Raw genomic sequence first — 25423 nt, 5'->3', positions numbered from 1 at the left:
AGCACAGGGATCTATGCAATATCTTGTAATCTATAATGGAAAAGAATCTGAAAAAGTATATATATAATATAACCAAATCACTTTGCTGTACACTTGAAACTAACACACCATTGTAAATCAACTATACTTCAATTAAAAAACATTTTTAAAAATATTTATTTATTTATTTGGCTGTGCTGGGTCTTAGTTGCAGCATGCGGATCTTTGTTGCAGCATGTGGGATCTTTAGTTGCGGCATGTGGGATCAAGTTCCCTGACCAGGGATCGAGCCTGAGCTCCCTGCATTGGGAGTGCAGAGTCTTAACCACTGGACCACCAAGGAAGTCCTAAAAAGATTTTTTTAAGTCAAGAACAAAGTATAATTACCCCATGAACTCATCTTTCAGTTTTAACAATTATCAGCTCTTGGCCAATCTTGTTTCCTCATTATCCTCAGCCACTCCCTACAAACCCAAGGTCATGTAGATTTTCTTCTATGTTTTTCTATAATTCTGATAGTTTTGCGTTTTGAATGTGTGTTAATAAATTTGAATGAATTTGGTGTAAGTTTTAAAGTTTGTGTCTGCAGTCATTTCATCTGGTTTCCAGTTAATTCTTCCTTAACGATTTTGGAGAAGTCATGGGATACTTGGCTCTATTTCAGTTTGAACTTCTGCAGTTTAATGGATTCAGCAGACGTGCTCTCAGGGGGCGGGGCCTCTGCTGAACTGTGAGGGCGGCTTGGCCGGCACATGCCCATTGGCTGGCGGGGAACGTGAGCCCGCCTCCCCGACCCGCCGCGGACCTGGCCCTGCCCGGGCAGCTGAGAAGAGCTGGGTCTCCTCAGGAGCCCCTGGAGCCTTGGCTTCTGGAACACGCGGGGCCGAGGCCATGCTGACGGCCCCAGCTCCGGGAGGACAGGCGTCGAGCCACGGTAATGGGAGCCTGGTCTGCTCAGGACCTGCCGGGAGGTGACGCCGCGGAGGGAAGAGGTGAGGAAAAGTGGGGAGAAGTTCCTGTGCGTGGCTGAGCGCTGAGGGTGTCTGTCTTCAGAGGAGCCAGGAGAGGAGGGGCTTGCTGTGGAAAACTGGCTTTTTAGCCAGTTTTTGTGTGTGGTGTAGACAGAGTGCAGTGTTGTTCTTTGGCGTGTGGCGTCCGGTTTTCCCAGCACCGTTTATTGAGGGGACTGTCCTTTCCCTGGTGTATGTTCTTGGCTCCTTTCTTGTGAATCAGCTGATCACACACCTGTAGGTTTATTTCTCGGCTCTCTGCTCTGTTCCTCTGGCGTGTGAGTGTGTTTTTGTGCCAATTCCACACTTTTTTGGTGACTGTAGCTTCGTAACGTAGTGTGAAGTCAGGGAGCGAGATGCCTCCAGCCTGTTTTCCTTTCTCAGAATCCCTTTGGCTATTCAGGGGCCTTTGTGTTTCCACACAAATGTTAGGAATATTTGTTATGTTTCTGTGAAAAATGCCGTTGGAGTTTTGACCAGACTTGCTTTGCATTTGAACATTGCTTTGGGTAGAATGGACATTTTAAGAATATTCTTTGCAAACATGAGCACTGGTTATCTTTCCATTTATTTGTGTTTGTTCAGTTTCTTTCATCAGTGTCTTACAGTTTTCAGGTGTGCTTTCACTTTCTCAGTTAAATTTATTCCTAGGTATTTTTTGGATGCAATTGTAAATGTGATTGTTAATTTCTCTTTCTGATGGCACATTATTAGTGTGTAGAAAGACAACTGAGTTTTGTGTATTGATTTTGTACCCTTTGTATTTTGTACCCTGTGTATTGATTTCAGCTTTACTGAATTCGTTTATTAGTTCTAACAGGGTTTTGGTGGTTTGATGTGGGAAACTAGAATTCAGAAATCCCACTGTTTCTACTACATCCAGGTCATCCGCAGCACCCAAGACAGAGTGGCTCCTAATATAATCTTCCCATGGTGCCTGTTAATAACACGTGGACCCTACAAGAAAGATGAGCGTCACCACTTTAGGTGAACCGGATCTGGTTAAGGCTTGGCCTCTATTATGAAGTTTGATGTCTTCTCTGCTTTTTTTGGGCATGGTTTTGACATGGTTCTTTTGAAAAGTAATGTACTCCCCAGTAATTTCAAGTGTATAAAAAAACTATAAGTAGCAGTACAAAATACACACCTCACATAAACTACTCCAGTGTGTTTTATGCAATACTGGGGTCCTCTCCCAGGGAACCAGCACATAAAGACCCAAAGACGAAATTTTATGGTTCCACCTTATAATCCTATCCACGGGCCCACTTCAACATTCACCATCTCCGCAACTCTATGGAAATGTCTTTTCCCATTCTGATCCAGTGTTCTTTTTCTGAAACCATTACTGAGACTTTCCCCCATTTTCAAAACCTTTGTGGATTTAAAACACACGAGCTAAGTATGATCTGGGTGACCTTTTCTGCATGACCTCTTTGACTTAGAATGTTTTCAGTGTTCATCCGTGTTCTAACACGTATCATCAGTGCTTCATTCATTTTTTTCATTGTGATTAAAAGTAACATTTACCATTTAAACCATTTTGAGTATACAGTTCTGTGGCATTAACTACATTCACATTTTTGTACAAATATTCTCACCATCCATCTCCAGAACTGATTCATTTTCCCCATGGGAAACTCTGTATCAATGTCTCTACATTTTTGCCAAAATTTGTTATTAATTCTCTTGATAATAGGCCTTTTAGTGTTTGTGGAGGGGTATGGCGTTGTGGTATTAATGTGCCTTTCCATCGTGACTAATGATGTTTAACATCTCTTCAGGTGTTTGTTGACCATTTGTATGTCTTATCTGGAGAAGGGTCTTTTCAAGTCCTTTTTCCATTTAAAAAACTGGGTTGTTTGCGGGGGCCTGCAGCTCCGCCGCCCGAGCCGGGTCCCGGCAAGCGCTCGTCCTGGCAGCGTTGGCCTCGCTGAGTCCATCCTGGAGCGGTCTCCGCGCCGCAGGGGCTCGCGCGCCGGGGCATCGCTAGCGGCCTCGCAGGGGCGCCGCTTCCTGCCTCGCGCTCGCAGGAGAGGAGACGCCCGGCCCCAGGCGCCCGTGCCCGGAGTGCCGAGACCGTGCTGTGCCGCGCGGATGCGGCGCCGGCGGGGCGGGTCTTGCTCGGCATTGGCTGCGGCTCACCTGAGCGCGCCGGCGGTCCGCGCGCCTCTCCCGGAAGTGGGCGTCCTGGCCAGAGCACACCTGGCGCGGGGCGTCCTGGGGGTCCTCGCCGTCGGCCCCCGGCGAGCCGGCGCGGGTCCAGGGAGCCAGCGCGCGGCGGCCGGGAACGACCCCTCCCGTGGGCCCCTGGCACCCCAGCGGCATCCGAGCGCGGAGCGGAGAGCCGCGGGCCGCAGGTAAGGGGACGGGGGCTCGTGGGGGTGGGTGGAGGAGGGAACCACGACTCACACCAGAGCTGTTCGGCACAGTCGCGTAGCCCCCTAACCTGGCGGCCGCAGGAAGGGCTCGGCTTTGAGTAGAGGCTTTGAGGACAGGCCCGAACCTACCCCGTCCAATTTTATAAAACATCTGCTGGTGTAAAGCTCGCTCCTGCGCGGTTTTTCCAAGTAGCCAAGTGCCCCACACGAGGTATCTGCAAGGAGAACCTGAGAGGGCCCGTAGCCCTGAGAGACTTGCCCTTGGTTTATGGCAAGGCCAAGGGATTTATCCTGCATGGTGATTTCTCCTGCTGAGAACCCCCAAACCCCACTCTGACCAGCTGGCCCAGCTCTGCTTCCTGCACTTCTCCAGCCCGGGCTGGCCCTTGGCCACCTGCTGGGATGGGAAAGGGAAGGGTCTCAGAATTGCACCTTAGAAACTTGCCAGGGGGCATGGATTGAAAAACATGGGGGCCATCCAGGCAGCAGAGAAGGGAGAAGGGCACCTTGCTGCCCTTTCATTGTGGAATCGGTGGCGCTTCTGCTGAGAGGGGCCTTCCCATGGGAACCCCATGCAGTGTGTTTGGTGTCTTGGAACTGAAGAATTAGAACCTATACAATTTTCAAATTATGTGGTCCTTTAATTTAAAAACAAAACCCCTAGAACCTTTGCTTTATAAATTGAGGTCTGAAAACTGAAGGTCTGTTTTGCTTCCACTGTGACACTATATTAAGAAATGTGGATTTATTGAGAAAAGAGTCAGAATAGAGAAGGAAACAGAGAACTCAGAGGTACCACTGTAGTTTGGCAAAGGCTGGGGGGAGTTAATTTGTCAATGCTGCTGGCTTTCAGTAGCCTGCAGCCATTCTCCTCCTGCGGCTGAGGGGGTATAAAGCTGTACTGGGTTGCTCTACTCTTCTTTTGTAGAATTCCAGCTCAGAGCCATCTCTTGATGTATAAGTATTTCGCAGACTAGGTTCCCAGGCAACTCCTGGAGGGCCAGAGGGGTTCCTTCCTTCATTATACCTGTCTGTTTGAATGAAAACCAGCAATGACATATTTTTCTTTAAATCTGGTTTATGGTCTATCATCCAAAAACCAGATTAGCTATTTCCGCACTCTCTCAATAGGCTCGAGTTCCTGGAAACTGAAACCTAGAGAGGGTGGAAGAGTGCCCGAGGGAGAACGGGAGAGCCTGGCGGGAACCGTGACTCCTGGGTTTTTAATGAGCTTCCTAAACAGCATGGTCATTAATTGGCAAGTGATGACCTTACGGAGAAACTACTGGTGAAAATGTAAAAGCCTTTTGTTAACAATGTGCCCACCAGGTGCGCATCTTATGGAGTATTTTCATTGCATTTCCAACACCTGGGAGGGTGTTGGGCAGAGGGCAGGTGTTTAATAGATTTATTGAATAAGTTCAATTACATACAATTATATCAGTAGAAGGGTCAGCAACACTATGAGGTTAGGGTTAGGGTTAGGGCCAGGGCCAGGGTCAGGGTCAGGGTCAGGGTCAGGGTCTTAGGGTTAGGGTTAAAAATGTAAGTTCTGGGGTTGGGCAGATCTGGGTTCAGACCGTCGTTTACAAACTGTCTTCGTGTAAATCGTGTGTTTTTTTCCTAAGACTCAGCTTCTACCTTTATGAAACGGGGGTAGCAGTGGTGCTGATCCCAGAGGTTTTGTTGAGGCAAAGCTCTTTTCTCAGTTCCTAGCATGCGTGAGTGCTCAATGCACTCAGTTAATATTATGGTTACTGATCCTGGAGATACTCCCCAAAGCTAAAGGCCAGAGGCCTGACTGGTGTGTTGAGGAGGTGGGTGCCTACTGTGAGCCCGAGGTGGCAGGTAGCCAGAGGAATGGAACGGCTGCTGCAGAGCGGGACTGTTTTCTCCTGCTTTAGACTTTTCTGTATTTTCTAGATTTTCTTAAAAGAACCATGTAGATGGTTTTGTACCCTGAAAACTTCCAACAAAAACTTTAAAGACCTTATCCATGCAAACATTTACTCTAAAAAGCTGGAGAATGGAACTGAAGGCCTATTTTGGAGAACTTTCTGTATTCCCATTTCCTGGAATCTTCTGAAATGGAACCAAGTGGGGGAGGGGTGTGATCTGTACTAATTCTCTGAGCTCTTGGGTCTAATCACTGAGCATCCCTGCATCCCAGCTTCCTCCCGAGATCATGGGTACCTCTCAGTTCATAAATTCAACAATTCCTTACTTAAGTAAATAAACACACAAAATACTTACATCAGTGGCCAACAATTCCTCACTGTCATCAATACTGGCCACGGTGACCTCTCCTTGGCTCACAAAGGGGAAGTCAAAGGGGTTGGTTGAAATGAGAAGCAGGTCTGTGAAGCAGGAGGATCCCTTTAGCATCTTATGCACAACTGACTCTGAGTTTTTTTCCAATGTGATCGATTTGGAAGATGAGAATGATAACCAAGGAACTTACCCATAAGTTCCGGCTTCTTGTTTGACATGATTTGGTAAAAAATATGATAGCCTCTCTCACGGGATAACTGAAATGCCACCCTGGATTTTTCTAAGAGATCTAAGATAACAAAAAACGATGTGATTTTAGGGTCCCCAGGAGATGCCTCTGTGGCCAAATCCAAGGTGCCAGATAGAGTGTTTGGACTCACAGGTTTCAATGTCCGCTGACACCAGCTTTCCTGTGGCTCCAAAGTGAATGCGAATGAACGTCCCCTGTCCAAAGACAGATTGAAAAACACAGTTATTTTCTTTCTATGGTACTGTAGCCAGCTTCTGTTAGGTACTACTGAGGATGGGTGGGCTGTGTAGGCTCACGGAGGAGGTGATGCCAGAAGCATGAGGACCTTCCTCCTCTCTGTTTGCTTGGCATCTGGTCCCCACGCTGGCTCAGCCAAGACTCAGGTAGCTCTGCCCAAAGCACCTGGCCCTGTTCCCACAGCTCTGGGGATGCCTGCAGGCTCCCTCTCAAGTCTCGGTTTGGGACCACCTCACACCTGACTGTCTCCTTGGTCTTTATCCTGCTCCAACTCTTTGTAACACCTTTGAACTGATAACCTGGTTGGACTATCTGACTTCTTTTTTGCCTCTGGATGTTACTTCTGAGATTTCTTGCCTCAGTTTTCCTTACTACTTACTACATGCAAACCTAGCTCCCAGGCCAGGCCTCCTGGCTCCCCAAAGACCCACACAGCACTTGGGTTCCCCCAATCTTGGGGAGTGAGGAGTGAAATTATATATAGTATATATGTGTGTGTGTATACTCCCTTCTTACATCATCTGCTTAATTGGTAGCTACCACTCTGTGAGCCAATTGGAGGGCAAAAATATTGCCTTGCTTGTTCACCCACAGACCCTGGAATGTAGTACATCCTCAGTAGTATTCTCAGTATTCTCTGAATGAAGCCTAAGGAGAGTTAATGAAGGACCAGTGTAGGTTTATGTGAATTATGTGTTCGCTCTTCAGGAGTTCTAGCTGCTGAATGCCAGTGCCTCTGGGTACTTGCTCTACTGGCCAGTGAAATTAGATAGGAGACTGGATACTTGTTTATTTGCCAGTGTCGGAAGTAAATGCCTCTTTGGTTGAGCTAATCCTAAGTGAAACATTGAAGGATGGGACATATCCTTCAGTAGCTTCAGTTTCAACTTCTTCCCAATTTTTGAGCTCTGCTGCCTCCACCAGGTTTTCCCTCCTCCCAGCACCTCCTGACTTGGAGAAGGTCAGATCTGCTAACTAACTTCACACTAAGGTTTTCATGGCTAATAAGTCAGTGGATACTGTTCAATGGACTTATGTATTTTAAAATGCTTCCACCTGAAGAGACCAATTTTAGCATAGAGAAGTCATTTTGTACTTGTGGAATTTGAATCTTGAATCCTTGTGACTTCAGGAGGCTCTGAGGTGATGCTGATTAGTTAGGGAAGGACAGCTAAATCTTCCTTCGGCTGGGAATAAGACAAAATGTTCTTTGAAGGGTTATCAGAATATCTCGGTTGGGCAGCTTGATCTGAAGCGCTTGGGGGTAGACTAAGGCCAGGTATATCCTAGTTTATGTGGCCATTTTTCATATTCAGCATTGGAGGAGAGGGTTTTCTTTCTGGGGGTCATTGACAATTGGACTGAGTCTTAACGAATCTCAAAGAGTTGTCATTCCTCACGGTCTCGGCATTTCCAAAGGCCTCCAGGAGGGGGTTGGCCTGGATGATCTGGTCTTCCAGGGTTCCCTAATAATATGTGAGAAGAGGAAAAGAGAGGACTTTGGACGTCTTCCGAAGTAACTTCCCAGTGACTCAAAAGTGTGGATGCTCTGGAAAGGTCCCAGGGAGAGATGTCGCCCAGCTCAGGCTGGTGGCAGGTACAGTTGTGCTGAGTACCCACAAGCCCATCCCCACCCCACCCAAGGAGGCTTCAAGGTCCCATCGTAGAAGGAGTCTTAGCACAGCATCAAAGTGGCTTCTGGCCACACCAGATTCCAGGTTGGAGCCCTACCCGCTACCTCTCAATCTCCCAGATGGCCTTTCTTCTCTGATAACATTTTATTATAAATTATGGATTTGTAAAATATAGACCTCTGTTCCTGCATGCACCAGGACCCATTTATACAGATATTCGGGTTCAGAAGTAGAAACAGACTGTGAGCAATGAAAGTGACCCATATGATAGAAACAGTGGTTCTCAAAAAAATGTTTAAGTTGCATAAAATATTTTGTGAGAATTATTACGTAGAAATCCACTTATAGAAAGCAGAGTTTTTACCTTTTCCCCTTCCCCACATGATTGCTTGCCTTTCTGACTTCAGAGCTGTTTGGAAACTACTGTCCAGCCCAGTGGTTCTCAAAGTGTGATCCCTGGACAGGGCATGAACAATGGGAACATGACAGAAATGCAACATGCCAGGATTTTGAATGTGAGACAGGAATTTCAGTCAGAAATTCTGGGCCTGGGGACCAGCAATCCGTTGTTAACGAACCCTCCTGGTGATTCTGACGTGCACTCCAGTTTGAGAACCACTGGCCTAAACCATTCCTTAGCCAAAGGAGGATGTGGAGTTGTTCATGGTCACTCGGCTGTTGCTGATGGAGCTGGTGCTAGAGCCCGAGTCCACAAGGTGGAGCCATTTCCTGCCTTGCCCCGTAAACACCCCCTGGGGCAGGACCTCGTGCTGTGCATCTCTGCTGAGCACAAAGCCCTGCGGACACTTGGGGCTCACCTGGGGTTTCAGTTATACTCATTCCAGCAAGCCTTCCAGGTGCAGGAAGCTGCTCACCTGCATCTTGCCCGGCCGCTGCGCCTTCCTCTTCTCCCCAGTGACCGCAATTGCTGCAAAGTACTGGATCACACGCTTGGTGTTCACTGTCTTCCCAGCCCCGGATTCTCCGCTGTTGATTTAAAAGTAAGTGAGAGGGACTTCCCTGGTGGTCCAGTGGTAAAGAACCCCCTTGCAATGCAAGGGACGCGGGTTCAATCCCTGGTCAGGGAACTAAGATCCCACATGCCGCGGGGCAACCGAGCCCGCACGCCATAACTACTGAGCTTGCGTGCCTCAATTAGAGCCCATGTGCCACAAACTACAGAGCCCACGCGCTCTGGAGCCTGCGTGCCACAACTAGAGAAGAGAAAACCCGCCTGCCACAACTAGAGAGAAGCCTGTACACCACAGCGAAGAGCCCGCGCACCCCAACAAAAGATCCCGAGTGCTGCAACTAAGACCCGACGCACCCAAAAATAAATAAAATATAATAAAGTAAAATAAAATAAAATAAAGTGAGATACACAGACATAGAGAACAGACTTGTAATTGCCAAGCTGACCAAGGAAAGGGGGAATGGAGGACAAATGGATTGAGAGTTTGGGATGAGTAGATGCAAACTATTAGATATAGAATGCATAACCAACAAGGTCCTACTGCATTGCACAGGGAACTATATTCAATACCTTGTGATAAAACAAAATGGAAAAGAATATGAAAAGGAATATATGTGTATAACTGAATCACTTTGCTGTACATACAACATTGTAAATCAAGTATACTTCAATAAAATAATTTTTTTTAAAAAGTAAGTGAGCTGAAGGAGAGCAGAAGGAATGGACAGCCCCTTCCAAGTCATCATGGCAACAACACAGGTTACTCACGCGATGAGGACGGACTGGTTGTCTCGATCTAGAAATGCAGAAGGAAGCAGGACAGAATAAATAAACAACATACAGGCAGGATATACAAATCAGGCAACATTGGGGGTAGACAGAGCCCATGAGTTCTAGTTCTGGCTTTGCCATTAACTAGTGGTGTGATGATTTGGGCATGTCGAATCTTCTTTGAGACAATTTGTGCAGATTTCCCAAATGCTGGATGTGTAATGTGGGCAGCATGGGAAGCGAACGGTGAGTCCCACAGTGTGGAAGTTATTCGTGTTCACAGATCTTTACCTCCTCAATAGCACTTTCTTATCTCCCTTTTCAACAAAGAAAGCAAGTCTCAGACTTAGGACTTGTAAGAAGCCACAGCTTCTAATTAGAATTTATGGACACTGATTTGTTGTCATTGCCTTTTTCTTTCACCTTTACTTTCTACTTGTGGACAGTGACCGTGATTTTCCATTTACAAGAGTGTTATAGGTTGAATTGTGTTCCCCCCAACAAACTAATATGTTGAGGCCCTAACTAACCCCCAGTACCTCAAAATGTGACCTTATTTGGAAATAGGGTCATTTCAGATGTAATTAGTGAAGATGAGGTCATACTGGAGTAGGTGGGCCCCTAATCCAATATGACTGGTGTCCTTATAAAAAGAGAAATTTGGAGACAGATGAGAACACAGTGTGAAGATGAAAGTGCAGATCAAGGTGATGATTCTATAAGCCAAGGGATGGCAAGGATGGCCAGCAAACCACCGGAAGCTGGGAGAGTGGCCTGGACCACATTCTCCCTCTCGGCCCTCAGAGGGAACCAACCCTGCTGACACCGTGATCTCAGACTTCCAGGCTCCAGAGCTGTGACACAATGCATTTCTGTTGCTTAGGCCACCCAGTGTGTAGTACTTGATTACGGCAGTCCTAAGAAACTAATACTAATAGTGATATTATTCTTCCTTTTTTTAAAAAATAGTTTTCCTCCAGATCAAAGGGCAGATTTGTTCGGTTCCTATTTTATTTTTATTTTTGGCCACGCCACGTGGCATGTGGGATCTTAGTTCCCTGACCAGGTATCGAATCCGTGTCCCCTGCAGTGGAAGCACAGGGTCTTAACCATTGGACCACCAGGGAATTCCCTATTCTTCCTTTTTGAAATGGACGGAACTTCAGTCACTATAAGGAAAGATTTTAAATATGCAGAAATGGCCAGGATTGCGAATGTGACATTGGAATGGCTGAAGTTTGGGCCACATTGTCCTGGATGACTTTTAAGCATCTTCAGATCTCAGATGCTTGCTTCTACTTCTTCTCTCTGCACCAAGTCAAATCAGGTGAAAGTGGAACAGACCGAAGTGATGTTAGGCATGACAAGGGTGACAGTATTACCACATCTCTGCTATTTCATCTGCTATTCTGGAAATTTAAGGAGGAGAAAGAGGGAGCCTGAGAAAACAGGTGAAGGGAAGTTGCTGTGCCCATTTCTCCAACTTTGCATTCCTAAGTGGCTACTAATATAGTCTCTCTTCCAAGTGTGTTCCTGTTGAGGGTTTCTTTGGAGGTGGGGGCAGCGCATCTCCTTGTGCTTCACATCCACCCCCAGAGAAGCATGTACTTAGTGTGGCTTCAGTCCCAAGCTCTGGCTTAAGAACCGTGACTGGTAATGGAAGATACTGCGCCCCTGGCTTTCCATCCTGACATCCTCTGAATCTACTGAGGTCACTTTGGTCATTGCACCGTTTGGATGACCAAAGCCTGTGAAGGGCTCGAGTAATTAACTAAGAACCAGTGCAGTTAAAGGACTTGAATACTTCACTAAAACTATTTTTTAAAATATGGATTAAAGAAATTACTCACCAGTCAACATGAACTGATAGGCGTTGTCAGAGATGGAGAAGATGTGGGGCGGGGCCTCCTGGTGCTTTTTGCCTCTGTAGGCCGTCACCACCTCAGGGTTGTACACCGGCAGCCACTGGTAGGGGTTGACGGTGACACAGAAGAGGCCTGAGTAGGTCTGAGAAAATCAGAAAATTCAAGCTATGGATCTTGACTTTACTAAGAGAAGGAAATGGAATAAAGAGAGGTTGAAGGGCGCTCACACAGATCATCCAGGCTGCGTAACGCTCTTTGAGGTTGTACAGCACTCCTGGCTCGTGTAGGTGGGTCATCATGGCCATGTCCTCGATCTTGTCAAATTTGGGAGGGTTCATGGGGAAGACTTGGTCACTGTTCAGAGTGAGTGTCTGGATATTGAGAGGAAAAATCACATGATGAGTGGGAGAGCCGATGTGGTGACCTACCAGTGGGGTGGAAATGGTGAGATATTGTGGTGAGATTACCCCATTACCGTGGTTAACTTTAAGGATCATTTCTGTGCCCAGAGATGATCCGTAAATAACTGTTGTTGATAAATCGAAGACTGGTCAAACTGTATAACCAATTCTGGTCTGATGCCCCAAGTCAGCATGCCATTCTGTGTGCCAGAAGAGGGTTACAGGTGTGCAAAGTTATAGAGCCCTTCAGCCTCAGGGTGGCCAGGTGGAACTCAGGATGGCCAAGGCCACAGCAGCTTGCCTCTGTTTACCCCATTTGCTATGAGTGCTGCAATGAGATCAAGCTTGGAAGATTGGAAAAAACTCTTCCAGTGTGTTCTGTAAATCTCCACCTCAATACCTCTGCTCATGTGGGTCCCTTTGTCTGGAGTATATCTACATTGAAATTACATCTAGCAACCTTCAAAGCTCTTCTGAAGTGCCACCTCTTCCATGACCTGTTTCTGCTCTCCCCTGTCTTTTCAAGGCTTCCAGAATTCCTTGCACCGCTGCCCTAATAGTTAAAACATTTGGACTTGAAGCATGGTCCATGCCTGAAAACAGTATTTTGAGACTATTACCTAATTTTCCCCTCTCTGTTTTCCCTCCCCTTTAAGCATACAACTGGCACTCCATTACTCAGGAAAGGTAGAAAATAGGGCATAAAAGCGAGAGAGCCTGTAAGCCTTTCTAGCGTTTGTTTTCCAAAAGCCCGAATCCTCAGAAGAGCTTTGAGGGTTTTACCGAAAAGATAAAAGGGAGGAGATTTGTTGATATAGACCAAATCTCTTGAGGAAAGGAAGCCCTTCTGCCCCACCGCCCTAAACTAGAGAGAGAGGGACATCCAAAATAGCATAAGGGAGATGGAAAAATCTGTGTGTCCTGAAGGTTCAGAAACTGGGGCGCTCCTTCCACTTCCGGGACTGCAGGGCCTGCGGTCTCCCGGGCTCCCGCACGCACCGACTTGCCAACGAGACAAAGGACGGGGGCGCGCTGCCAACGGCGACCCGTGGCGTCATGCGTCGCGGGGCGCGCCTCGGCCTGCGCGCTTGCACGCGTCCTGGGAGCCGCTGACGGGCCTGCGCGCCGGTGCGGAGCCGGAGGCGGGCCGCGGGGGCCCAAAGACGGAGAGGGCGGGGCCGGCTCCGGGACCGAGGCGGCAACACGCCGAGCGAGCGCCTGTGCCCGAGGGCAGCGATGCTGTGGTTCCAGGGCGCCATTCCGGCCACCATCGCGTCGGCCAAGAGGAGCGGCACGGTCTTCGTGGTGTTCGTGGCAGGTGATGATGAACAGGCTACACAGATGGCTGCAAGTTGGGAAGATGAGAAAGTGACAGAAGCATCTTCAAACAGTTTTGTTGCTGTGAAAATCGATACCAAAAGTGAAGCCTGCCTACAGTTTTCACAGATCTATCCTGTAGTGTGTGTTCCATCCAGTTTCTTTATTGGAGACAGTGGAATTCCCTTGGAAGTAATAGCAGGAAGTGTTCCTGCAGATGAACTTGTTACCAGAATCCACAAAGTCCGGCAGATGCACTCGTTAAAAGGTGAAATATCAGTGGCAAATAGTGGCCAGTGAGAAAGTTCAGTCTCTACTCCATCCACCTCATTTGATCAGAACAACACTTCTGAAAACTGTCAGTCCAGAAATGTAGAGCTCTGTGAGACACCACCCACTTCTGATACAAAGTCAGATTCTGCAACAGGAGGAGAAATTTCAGGCCAGGCCACTGTGTCTCCAGAGCCTGGTGGATGTTCAAATCAGAGACCTACAGAGGAGCTCACCGTCAGAGTGGAAAGACTAACCAAACAACTTGAAGAAAAGAGAGAAGAGAAAAGGAAAGAGGAAGAACAGAGAGAGATTAAGGAGGAAATTGAGAGGAGGAAAACTGGAAAAGAAATGTTGGATTATAAAAGAAAGCAAGAAGAAGAATTAACAAAAAGAGTGTTAGAGGAAAGGAACAGAGAAAAGGCAGAAGATAGGGCAGCTCGAGAGCGTATAAAACAGAAGATTGCACTGGACCGTGCAGAGAGAGCTGCTCGTTTTGCAAAGACAAAGGAAGAAGTAGAAGCTGCTAAAGCTGCTGCCCTGCTGGCCAAACAGGCAGAAATGGAAGTCAAGAGAGACTCTTCCACAACAGAAAGAAGCAGTGTTGCGAGAATTCAATTCCGTCTTCCTGATGGTTCTTCCTTCACAAATCAGTTCCCTTGTGATGCTCCTCTAGAAGAAGCAAGGCAGTGCTGCACAGACTGTTGGCAACACTTACGGTAATTTTTCATTAGCAACAATGTTTCCCAGGAGGGAATTTACCAAAGAAGATTATAAAAAGAAATTACTGGATTTGGAACTTGCCCCAAGTGCTTCAGTGGTACTGTTGCCAGCAGGAAGACCAACTACATCCATGGTACATTCTTCCAGTGGCGACTTTTGGACATTCTTGGGGACAGTCCTTTACCCATTCCTTGCCATCTGGAGATTGATCAGCAACTTCTTATTTGGTAATCCTCCTCCTGCACAGACCTCGGTGAGAGCAGCATCATTGGAATCCTCAAACCTTGCATCCTCTAGCAACTCAGAAAAAACGGAACCAGTCAGAAAAAGAGTGCTGGAGAAACGGGGGGAAGACTTGAAAAAGGAGGGCAAGATATACAGATTGAGGACTCAAGACGATGGTGAAGATGAAAACAACACTTGGAATGGAAATTCTACTCAACAGATGCAGTGTGACAAGGACAATATGTGCAGTAATCATTGTTTCTCTTATGATTTAATTCAACTAAAATTCTACTGGAGAAGTGGGACTGCTTTATGTTTTCCAACTCATCTACAAAGTGTCTCTTTATTCCTGCTTAGTGGGTTAAAGTTGTTTAACCTCAGATAAGTCAAGAGATAAAATAACTGGCTGCTAGGTCCTTGTATATGGTAACCAACTGCTAGAAGCCTAAAATAGCAAAAGGTCTGCGACAGCCTCCCTTTATCAGCTTTCTTGTTTAGTATTTCATATGCCCATTAGCCCTGTGCTCTCAGATGATATGTTTTGTTTAGGGCTGTTTTGCTCCAGAACTCCTCAGCCCACACAAAGTAACTGGTGTGTCACTGAATAATTTGATCTTGAGTCAGAGCGTTTTAACTAGCCAATCAGATGATAATTTGGGTTTAACTTTTCTCTTCTTGCTCATCAGCTGCAAGCAAAATCTTGTAGTTTTTAATCTTACTTAAACACTGGATAAAAAAATCTTTTCCAAAAAAAAAAAAAAACAAAGAAACTGGGGCTTGTTTCTTAGCAATCCTTCAGGGGGGCAGTGACACCCCATGTGGTATTACTGAAAATGTGGCATGGCTCTGGGGAGGGGACCCCAATAGTAACTCCAGAAAATTTATTTCCGGCCCTGTGAAAAGAGGCTGACACCAGAGGTTAAGTTTAATAATAACAATCATCATCATCATCATCGTCATCATCATCTGTCTTGTATGCTTGAATTTGTGAACTGCGATTCATACCTACCATGTACTCTTTTTTTAAAAAATTATTTTATTTATTTATTTTTGGCTGCGTTGGTTCTTCCTTACTGCACACGGGCTTTTCTCTAGTTGTGGCGAGTGGGGGTTACTCTTCGTTGCGGTGCACGGTCTTCTTATTGTCATGGCTTCTCTTGTTGCAGAGCACAGGCTCTAGGCACACGGGCTTCAGTAGTTGTGGCGCACGGGCTGAGTAGTTGTGGCTCACGGGCTCTAGAGTGCAGGCTCAGTAGTTGTGGCACACGGGCTTAGTTGCTCCGCGGCATGTGGGATCTTCTGGGACCGGGGATTGACCCCGTGTCCCCTGCATCGGCAGGCGGATTCTTAACCTCTGTGCCACCAGGGAAGTCCCCATACCCACCATGTACTCTTGATTCCTACACTAGATGATAAACTTTGGGGAAGCGGGACTGAGATTTGCTCATATTTGCAGAGTGATAGACACTGTGACCTAGACATGGTGCGTGTTCAGTAAGGATTGAATTGAATGGTGCTCTGTAATTCTCTGCATTAAATTAGGCATTGCCTCTGGAGCTCCCTCTGTAAGTGACTCTGCAGCCTAGAGAGTTCTATTTGGTATATTCGCCCATCCAGCAGCAATCTGTATCAATCTCTCCCTTAAACAGTCCAAACTCTTCCACCACCACCTTCCCCTTTCTCCAAAGCAAACATCATAAAAACTCTCAAAGCCCAAGTCCTCGAAGGAAAGAGCCAGAGGAAAGGTATGTGCCATGGCAGTTTTTACCTGCGACTTCACTCAGAGTAGATCAATGTGAGTCTTGTTCTATCTTCAGATTCCTATGGGCCAGTATGCAATTTCTACTATTCTAATCCAAAGGCAAAGGGGGATGCCCATGTTAGCAAGGACATCTGAGATCAACACTTACCCGGTTGTCGAGGGTCTCGACTGTGACTTTGTCATTTTCCTTGCTCTGGATCATACCTTTCACATAAAATTCCTTATCATCCACTGCAAAGCAAGCTTTCTTAGAATCAAATGGGCGATTTTGAGCCTCGATTCTCTCCTTCTCTGATTTCCACAGGTAGGGAGCTGCTTCTCCAAAAATGGCCATCTCTGCATCAGAGCTCATGACTGCAGGGGCTGGGAAGACCAGGGCTGCTGAGTCTGGAGCTTTGGGAAACTCCATCCTGTTATTTCCATTCAGACAGGGGGCCAGATTCAAAAGTTCCTGGGATTAACCTACGTTCTGAGGAATCCAGGACCTGGTATAGGGGCCTAGAGTGGGCAAGTGGGGGTGAGCTAAAGGAGATATTTTACTCCAAGAAAAAAGTTTGAGGGGACATCTCTTAGTCCAGCTCCAGGTGTGGAAGTCTAAACCAATTAGAGGAAACCAAGCTGAGCCTAATAAAGGAGGCCTCAGAAAATACTTCCTTAATTACACATCACATTTGAGCCTCATGATCTCGGTGTCATTCCCAAATCTTAAGGGTGTCTGAAAAGAATTACTGGAATGTTGATAATTCCTAGTAGAAAGTTCAGATAGCCCAGTGAAAAGTAATGACTTGAATATAAAGTACTGCCACACTTGTTTAGCCAATTACAGGCAACAAGGTGATAGGAGACATTATGGCCTAGTGCAATGGTTCCAAACTTTAATATGCACCAGAATTACCTGGAGAGCTTGTTAAAACACAGATTTCTGGGCCTCAGCCCCAGAGCCTCTGATTCAGTAGGTATGGGATGGGGCCTGAGAATATGCATTTCTAGCAAGTTCTTAGGCAATGCTGGTGGTGCATTCATCAGCTGATGGTGAATTCATCATTGTGGTCCAGGGACCACACTCTGAGAACTGCTGGTGTAGGGCCTTCTGACTCCAAGAGTGGTCCTTGAACACGTTGCATCAGCATCACCGAGGAGTTGTTAGACATTCAGAATCTCAGAACCACCCCGCATTACAAAACCAGAATCTGCACTTTAACAAGATCTCCAGGTGATTTCTAGGCATAGTAGAGTTGAGAAGTACTGGGCTTAAGGCAGGGGTCTCCAAACTTTAGTTATGTGTAGCAGTGTCGGGGTGTGACAAACAGTGTTTAATTAAATAGCTGCTTTAGAACTCACTGCTTAGCGTGTGTGTGTGTGTGCATGTGCGTGTATGGTGTGTCTATGTATCTTTCTGCCTCTCTCTCTCTGTCCACCCTCCCGCTCATCCCTCCCGTCACTTCTTTCCAAACCATCCCCTTTCACAGACCTTCTCTTTATGTGTTTTCCTTGCTTAGAAGCTAGAAAATTTGGCTTAAAGTCCCGGCACTGAACTTGGTCAAACCACTTAACTTCTTTGGGCCACTAATTTCACTTAAAATGAAGAAGCAAGCCTAGCTCATTTCTAAGGCCCCTGCAGGTTGTGTGACTTTTCTGGTTCCTTTTCCTCATCTGCATTTGCTTTTCCTGTTCCCTCTGGACCTCTTCCCGTATCCTTCCTGACCCTCTACTTCTTTTCCCCACAACTCTTCCCCTTCTCCCTTTCTTTCTCTGCTTTTTCCTTTCCATACATTCTTCTGTAAGTGACCATAAAATGGAGTTCAATTACACACATGTATCCCCATATCTCTCTTAAGAAATAGGTCATATGTTTTGAATAAAGCCTTTTATGTTTTCTATTAAAAGTGGGAAAATTGAACATTTTATGGTTGTCTCTTGGAACTTCCCCCGCCCTCAGTCTTACACTTTATGAAATTACTCTTCATTGGTAACTGACTGTTGTTGCAATATCCCTCCTTGAGATTCTGGGGGGATCTAGTCCTACAGAAAGAGGAGCAACTGCTTCCCTCTGGATCTTATTCAGGATAAGTTGCATTTCGATGTTACTTTGGCCAGCGGCTCTGCTGAACCATCTGTGTGCTCGTGGTTAAGTTTTCATAGTTAAGAGATTGGAACTCAATATAGCACCGCAAAGAGGACCTCTGGCTTGCAGGCTTCATGCGGTTTAAATTTTCTCAGTTACTGCCTGGTGGAGAGGAAGAATTCATCCATATTGTTTCCTCATCTGTGAAGATAGTCCCTACTTTTGTGGCTTAAGTGAGTTTTACGACAGCAGCAGTTCTCAAGCTTTGTTTTCTCAGAACCCCTTCACACTTTTAAAAACCATTGAGAACCCAGTGAGTTTGGTTTATGCAGGTCATATCTACCAATATTTATGGTATTAGAAGTCAAAATTGAGAAAATCTAATTCATTTAAAGTTCCTATCAAATTCATTGCATGTTAACATTAATGACATATTTTTATGAAAATGACTATATTTTCCAAAACAAAAAAATTAGTGGCAAGAGTACCATTGTTTTTCATTTTTGCAACTCACTTTAATGTCTGCTGAGTAGAAGATGGATGGATTTTCATGCCTGCTTTTGTATTCTGTCTGTTGCTGTATGGTTTTTTGTTTTTTTGTTTTTTATTTTTTGGTTAAAGTAGATATAGAAAATCTTTCACAGATATATAATTTGGAAAAGGAAAGAGTATTTTAATTGCCCTTTCACATAATTGTGGAAATTCTTTTTAGATACTATACCAAAACTTGACACGTGGTAGTTTCTGTGGTAGTTCCTTAAAGGCTAGTTGCAATGTGGAATCTGAAACCATATCAACAAACATTATGATCTGTTGGTCTGTGTTGAACTTTGAATGAAACTTTTACCCATCTGTAAACATCATACATTGATCATTTGGAAAATATTGTTCACTGAATTATACAGAACTTCCAAATATTGGCACGTTTCATTATACAGTATAAAAAATCACAATCATTAATATCAGTACTGATCTCATTAGAAAATTCAAATATTAGGACGTTGTCAAGCTAATGATAGTAGATACAAGTCTTCCAAAATTTTAATTTTTGCTTGAAAACTCAACTATATCATTAGTAAAAAATACTGTCAGTAGTTCTCCTTGAAAGGATAAACACACTTCACTGCTTTTTGAGAAACTGTGTGCCAGATATACAAGTCTGAGAAACAATAGTTTGTCCACTAGTCATTCTTTCAAGTAAAAATGGTGCTTCATGAATCAAGTGGCTGGTTCATCTTGCAACTCAGACAACTGCACATGTGTTTTTCCTTGAGACAAATGTCAAAGTCCAGTGTGCAAAAGGAGTGCTTTTCATGAACTTCCTGTTTGATCATGTAGAATATTATAAAGATGTGGATAAATTTGAGATGTAGTCAAATTAATACTTTCCATTGCTGCAAATTTTAGGTCATTTTTCAATGAAGCTGGCTTTTAAAAACATTTATTTATTTATTTATATTTATTTTTGGCTGCGTTGGGTCTTTGTTGCTGCGTGCAGGCTTTCTCTAGTTGAGGCGAGTGCTACTCTTCGTTGCGGAGCGCGGGCTTCTAATTGCGGTGGCTTCTCTTGTTGCGGAGCATGGGCTCTAGGCACGCGGGCTTCGGTAGTTGTGGCACACGGGCTCAGTGGTTGTGGCTCACGGGCTTAGTTGCTCCGCAGCATGTGGGATCTTCCCGGACCAGGGCTCGAACCCGTGTCCCCTGCATTGGCAGGCGTATTCTTAGCCACTGTGCCGCCAGGGAAGTCCTGAAGCTGGCTTTTTAAATTAAAAAAAATTCTTTTTCACTGTCAGTGTATGGCTGTGAAGAATACTATGACTATTAGTACAGCTTGGTGCCATGTCTTGATTTGTAATAAAGTGTCAGATCGTCTATCCATCCTTGCTTTTGCATCATTAAGTCAACACAGTGAAGAAAGCACATGGCATCTGGGTATTACGAAAATTGTTTTGACCTCATGTACCTCTTGAAAAGGTCTTAGGAATCTCCAAGGATCCATGGGCCACAGTTTGAGAATGGTTGCACTATAGTGTGAGGGAATCTCATCAGGCTACAAGTTTATGATCTGATGTCATTTAGCTTGACTTAGTGTTCAGCCTGCTACCCAAAGTGTTGAAAGTTGATCCACATCAAAATCATCTGCAACAGAATCTCTGTGGTTGGGACTGAGGAAACTGAATTGTTCTCAAGGGCCTCAAACACAGTGATGTTTGGGAGCATTATTTTGCTTTTATAAAGCCACTCTTTCCAAAACCATGGCATAGTCCCAATGGTCAAATACAAAATGATTTTAGGCAACTATTTCTTAATTTTAATAGTTATATTAAAGTCTATTACCTTATTTTAGCAAAATGTAAGATGCCATCGATTGTAAGATAACCTATTTTGTGTCCCACTAATAAAGGAAAACACCCTGCTAATTACAGTACTCCTTTCATTGATTATAAGATGCATCCCAAGTTTAGAGATAATATTTTGTGAAAATGTGAAGAAAGTTAGAATAAAATAGAATAATATGTGCTAACGACTTAGAGACAGTGAAATATCTGTTTATAGTAGTGATATAAAGCAGTGTTTCTCAAACTTTGGTGGGCATAGGAATCCAATTGGGAATCTTGTTGAAATAGATATTCTGATTCAGCAGAGCTGGAGTAGAGTTTGAGATTCTGAATATCTAAATGTCTCAGCTGATGCTGAGATAGACTGTCCAGACTTTCATAGCAAGCATATAGGGTAACTTTGAAAAACACATCTAAGAAGAGAAAGGAATCAAGGTAAATCAAAATATTAAGTGAATTAGCAGTACTGGTCTTAAATGGGTATTGCAAAATTTGTGATAGTAGTATAAGAATGAAGTCTGAAGTTGGGGAAAGACTACAATGACTCATGGTCAAACTATACCTTTAGGTCTCTTAGAAAAACAAGACTTTCCGTCTGGGATTCAAGTCACTGCGTGTGTTGAGGTGAAGATTTTTCTTCTTCCACCCACAGCTCTAACCATGACTCAGAATCCAGTATCTCCTACTTTTACTGCCTAGATGATGCATGAGTTGTCTCAGCGATATTCTTGCAAATGTGTTGTCCAGCCTACTCAAATGCCTTCAAGATGACTTTTTTCCCTTTTGAAAATTTTGGAAAATCATTTGGGGTAGTTTCTGCAGGCCAAAGATACTTCTTGCTTTAAACTGAAATCTGGCTCTCTGTGACTTCAGGATGTTTGATCCTCCTTTCGGCTCTTGGTAACAACAGAAAGAGTTCAGACCTTCTCCCCACAAGACAACTCTTCACCCACTTGATGGCTTCTCTGGGTTCTCCTTGGCTTTTTTTTTTTTTTTTTTTTTTTTTAATGTGGACCATTTTTCAAGTGTTTATTGAATTTGTTACAGTATTGCTTCTGTTTTATGTTTTGGTTTTTTGGCTGCAAGGCATGTAGGATCTTAGCTCCCAGACCAGGGATTGAGCCTGGAAGGCGAAGTCTTAACCACTGGACCTCCAGGGAAGTCCCCCCTTAGCTTTTTCTTTTCCAGGCTAAGTAGCCCCAGTGCTGTCTTCATCTGTTTCTTCCGTGATGTGCTTCTGCATCTCCTTTACCATCACAGTGAGCTCACTCCTGTTAATCTCTTAAGTGTGACATCCAGACCACATGTTGTCCTCCATCAGCATGTGCCCTCACCTCTCCTGACCTAGGTGTCATGCCCGAGGTGGTGACTGCCCTCTGGCAGCCTCCTCACACCGATGGCTCACCACTCACTGTCAAGCAAAGCCCCTCAACGCACGCTGTGTGCGTCCGGTTGCTAAGTCAGATCTTGTCCCCATATTTATACAACTGTACTCTGGGACCCAGGGCTAAAACCATGTATTCTTGGCTGATAAAACTTTCCCTTGTTAGGTCTCATCCAACTCTCTTGGCATGACTCATGGTGTCCCTGGAAACTCTACCCCCAGAAAGTCCCCTAATTATCTGCTTCTTGGTTTTGAGAGCTTGACCTGCTTCCAGCCCTACACAGCTGTGTCCCTCCAACCATCCCCTCTGTTCCTGTCTTTAGGGGTCTTCCAATGGGGATGGCCATCCCAGCCTCCCTGACCTCCAGCACCACCTTCTGAGTGCTCCGCAACCCCTCTTACTGCTGTCAGTGCGCTATGACACTGCTCTCAACTTTCAGCCCTCTCCTGGGAACTTCTCAGCTACTGCATCTTGTCAGCAATGGTGTGGTCATGACTTAATTATACTTTGGTTTTCTTGGTCCTAATTCATCTAGAATTACTTCCAATAAACACAAATCTTGAGGTGGGGGAGTAATTTTTTTTATTACTACAGTGGACATAGGTTTGAATCCATTTCTCCTTATTCTCTCAGCATCATTTGTGAGTAAAGACACAGCTGAGGGGATTCACGGGTGCGGCCTCTGCTCAAAAAACAGCAAAGTTAGACTTGTGTGAAGACTGAATCTTGAGCCTACGAACATCATGTTTGGGGCCAACCTAAGTATATTGACCTGGAGCTTGTGTGTCAAAGTTCTGCAGTGTGTTTTATTCCTGTTAGTGTGATGAGCAAATTTGGGAAGCCCTGCTTCCTTAGCTGCATATTTTGTAATCTGCCTTTAGAAATACTTAAGTAATGGATTTTAATTTCATCAGTTTCAGATTCCTATGAGTGTGGCAAGAATGAGAATGTGTAAAACACTGTTTGCTAATTTCAATTATTGTATTCCCAATCAAGATGAAAGTGACTCTTACCTTCTTGGTTTCCAAAGCAATGGTTAGTGTCCTTCAGGAATGAAGTGGCTTCTGAGAGAGTGATTCCGGAAATCAAAACTAAACAAAACAAAGAACAAATGAACTATGAAGAGTTTAAATAAATCTAGAAATTGTACTTTTCTAAGTTTAGCTACATTTAAATAGTACACAGTGGATGGTGTGGGATGGAAATACATTTTCCATTTTTCCCTTCGGTTAAGTCATCATTCTTTAAATAATTGGGTAATTACAGCACTGATTAACAATTTTTTTGAGTATCTTCTGTGTGTGCAAAGTACCATGTCAGCTCCTTAAGGGGGTATAAAAAAGGATAAAGACAGTCTCTACCCTAAAGGAATGCAAAATTTAGGAACAGTTAAGAGAAATGCTCAAATAAATCTTTGAACAAGGAAGAATAATACAAATTCTGTAAGCGTCTAAATGAAGTGTTATGGGGACTTAGAGAGATGATGCTTCCGGCTGAGGGTAGGGGGCCGTGAGGGGTCAAAAAAGAAAGGAGGGAAGGAGGGGAATGATCCGGATTGTAACTTGGATGCTTTTAGACCAGAAGTTGAATTCTTTGGCAATGAGAGAAAAGTTGTGAATTATGGGCAAGACTTCTTTAAGAGGTCTAGGAAGGGCACTCTCTTAAATATCCTATATTCTCTTGGAGAAGATGAAGGTAGGGTAGCTGATAACTTACTTGGGACTAAGGAATCTCAGTCCAGAAGTTGATAACCTACATGAAGATCTCAGGATACCATAAGAGTCTGAATAATTTTCAATATCAAATTTAACTTAAACTTCCCATTTACCACACAGTACTTTTATGGAACCTGGGGAACATGTCGTGAAATACCATTTAGGCAGGAAGAGACATTTCAACACTTGCTTTCCTACTTTGGTCGCGTACTCTTGGTCTCTACCTTTTATGAGTCTCTAATAATCTCCAACTATATCCTAAAATTCTCACAACTTTCTCAGGAAAAGATTAAATGATTAAGTATCATATTCTGAATCCTTGGTTCAAACGAAATCACACTTGGAGGCAGAACCTCGGTTTTCTAATGCCAGCTCTGTAAAGTAGCTGTTGTAATTTCCTTGAGCTTTGGTTTCCTTCTGTAAATGAGACAGATGGACCAGAAAATCCCCAAGATTTCTCTTAACCCTGTGAATGTACGACAGAAGGTATTCTGGTGAAGATGGTGGCCAGAAATCAAAGCATCGCAAGCTCCTAAAGCTGTAGAATCCCTCTGAGGGATGCTCCTGCAGTGTCAGACATGACCCAGCCCAAAGTCCACAAGGCATGCCATGCATGAGCAGTCTGGAAACTGGTCATTAATAAGCAAACTAGGATGCATTCTGAGATGAATAAAATGCATGGGAGAATTTCTTCCCGCAATCATCTCCCAGAAGTCCTGACATAAGAAAAAAATTTACATAACCAATCACAAAAATTTCAAATAATACTTCAAGGCAATCACAGAAGAGATATCACAAATTAGCATGTTTATTTGTTAACTGCAATTATAATACTGACCTAAACAATTAGAGGGGTAAGCACGTATTATATTCAGCTTTATATCCTGCAGGTTAGTTTTTTTTTTGGTGTCATAATTGCTTATATTCTTGTGTTTTTACTCTTTGTAGAAGCTTCTTGAAAGGCCTCGCCATCTTGTCTCCCATATTGCCCTTAACACAGTTCCTTACGCTTAGTAGGCCCTCAGCAAAGGCTGCTGTGTTGCCTTCTCTCCTCTCCAGGTAACCTGATCAGGTATAATCACAGCTACATGGAGCAAAAAAGCGGGCACTTGCGAGCACTTACCTTGCGATGCTGTGGTCGAAGCAGTTTCGAAAGTGTGGCCCCCCAGCTCCCTTTATACTCCCAAATGCGCAAGCCCAGCACTCTAACGTGGCTGTATTGGGGGATCACCATTTACTCCTTAGATGTAAATGCATCGTAGCCCTGATCTTTCACTCTTGTTAAGTTACTTGGATAAATGACCAGCGGAGGCTGTAGAATGCCAAGTCAGCTGCGTAGGGATTTTGACGTTGGACACAGATCTTTGAGACTTAGAGAGTCCTAGAGGCCGAGCAGAACTGAGGCAGAGTGTGCTAAGAAGGTCAGTGAAGGGCAGAGCCACAGGGTGAATTGTCAAGCGATGGATGATCAATAGCATGGATACTAAGTACGTCTCCTTTACCCAGCATCGTAAACATGAGGTGGTGTGCGCCTCTTCTCAGAAATCTCCGGAAAACATAAGATTGGCCATTTAACACATCCATTCTTTTTTTTTTATACATTATTTTTTAATTGAAGTATATTTGATTTACAATGTTGTGTTAGTTTCAGGTGTACAGCAAAGAGATTCATGTATACACACACACACACACACACACACACACACACACACATCTATCTATATATTCTTTTTCAGATTCATTTCCCTTATAGGTTATTACAAAATACTGAGTATAGTTCCCTGTGCTATACAGTAGGTCCTTGCTGTTTTTCTATTTTATATATAGTAGTGTGTATGTGTTAATCCCAA

General features: G+C 44.5%; 1 protein-coding gene and 1 pseudogene across 2 annotated transcripts; one reads left to right on the top strand and one right to left on the bottom strand.

Annotated features, from left to right (window-relative positions):
* Positions 1–3753: 3753 nt before the first annotated feature.
* Positions 3754–24735, bottom strand: LOC309662835 (myosin-13-like). Its single transcript, XM_082465997.1, has 11 exons — positions 24697–24735; positions 22872–22949; positions 16218–16432; positions 11599–11742; positions 11357–11513; positions 9504–9531; positions 8638–8749; positions 6022–6085; positions 5832–5930; positions 5624–5727; positions 3754–4401 (listed from the first exon to the last, which is right to left on the bottom strand). Exons 3-11 carry the CDS (start codon positions 16419–16421, stop codon positions 4282–4284), a joined length of 1032 nt encoding a protein of 343 aa, XP_082322123.1. The 5' UTR covers positions 16422–16432; positions 22872–22949; positions 24697–24735; the 3' UTR covers positions 3754–4281.
* Positions 12861–15368, top strand: LOC309663081 (UBX domain-containing protein 4 pseudogene; annotated as a pseudogene). Its single transcript has one exon. The product of its transcript is annotated as a UBX domain-containing protein 4 pseudogene (transcript).
* Positions 24736–25423: the final 688 nt, after the last annotated feature.

This window comes from Balaenoptera physalus (assembly GCF_965194825.1).
Source record: "Balaenoptera physalus genome assembly, chromosome: 6".
Classification (NCBI taxonomy): Eukaryota; Metazoa; Chordata; class Mammalia; order Artiodactyla; family Balaenopteridae; genus Balaenoptera; species Balaenoptera physalus.
This window is presented reverse-complemented; position numbering and strand designations above follow the sequence as displayed.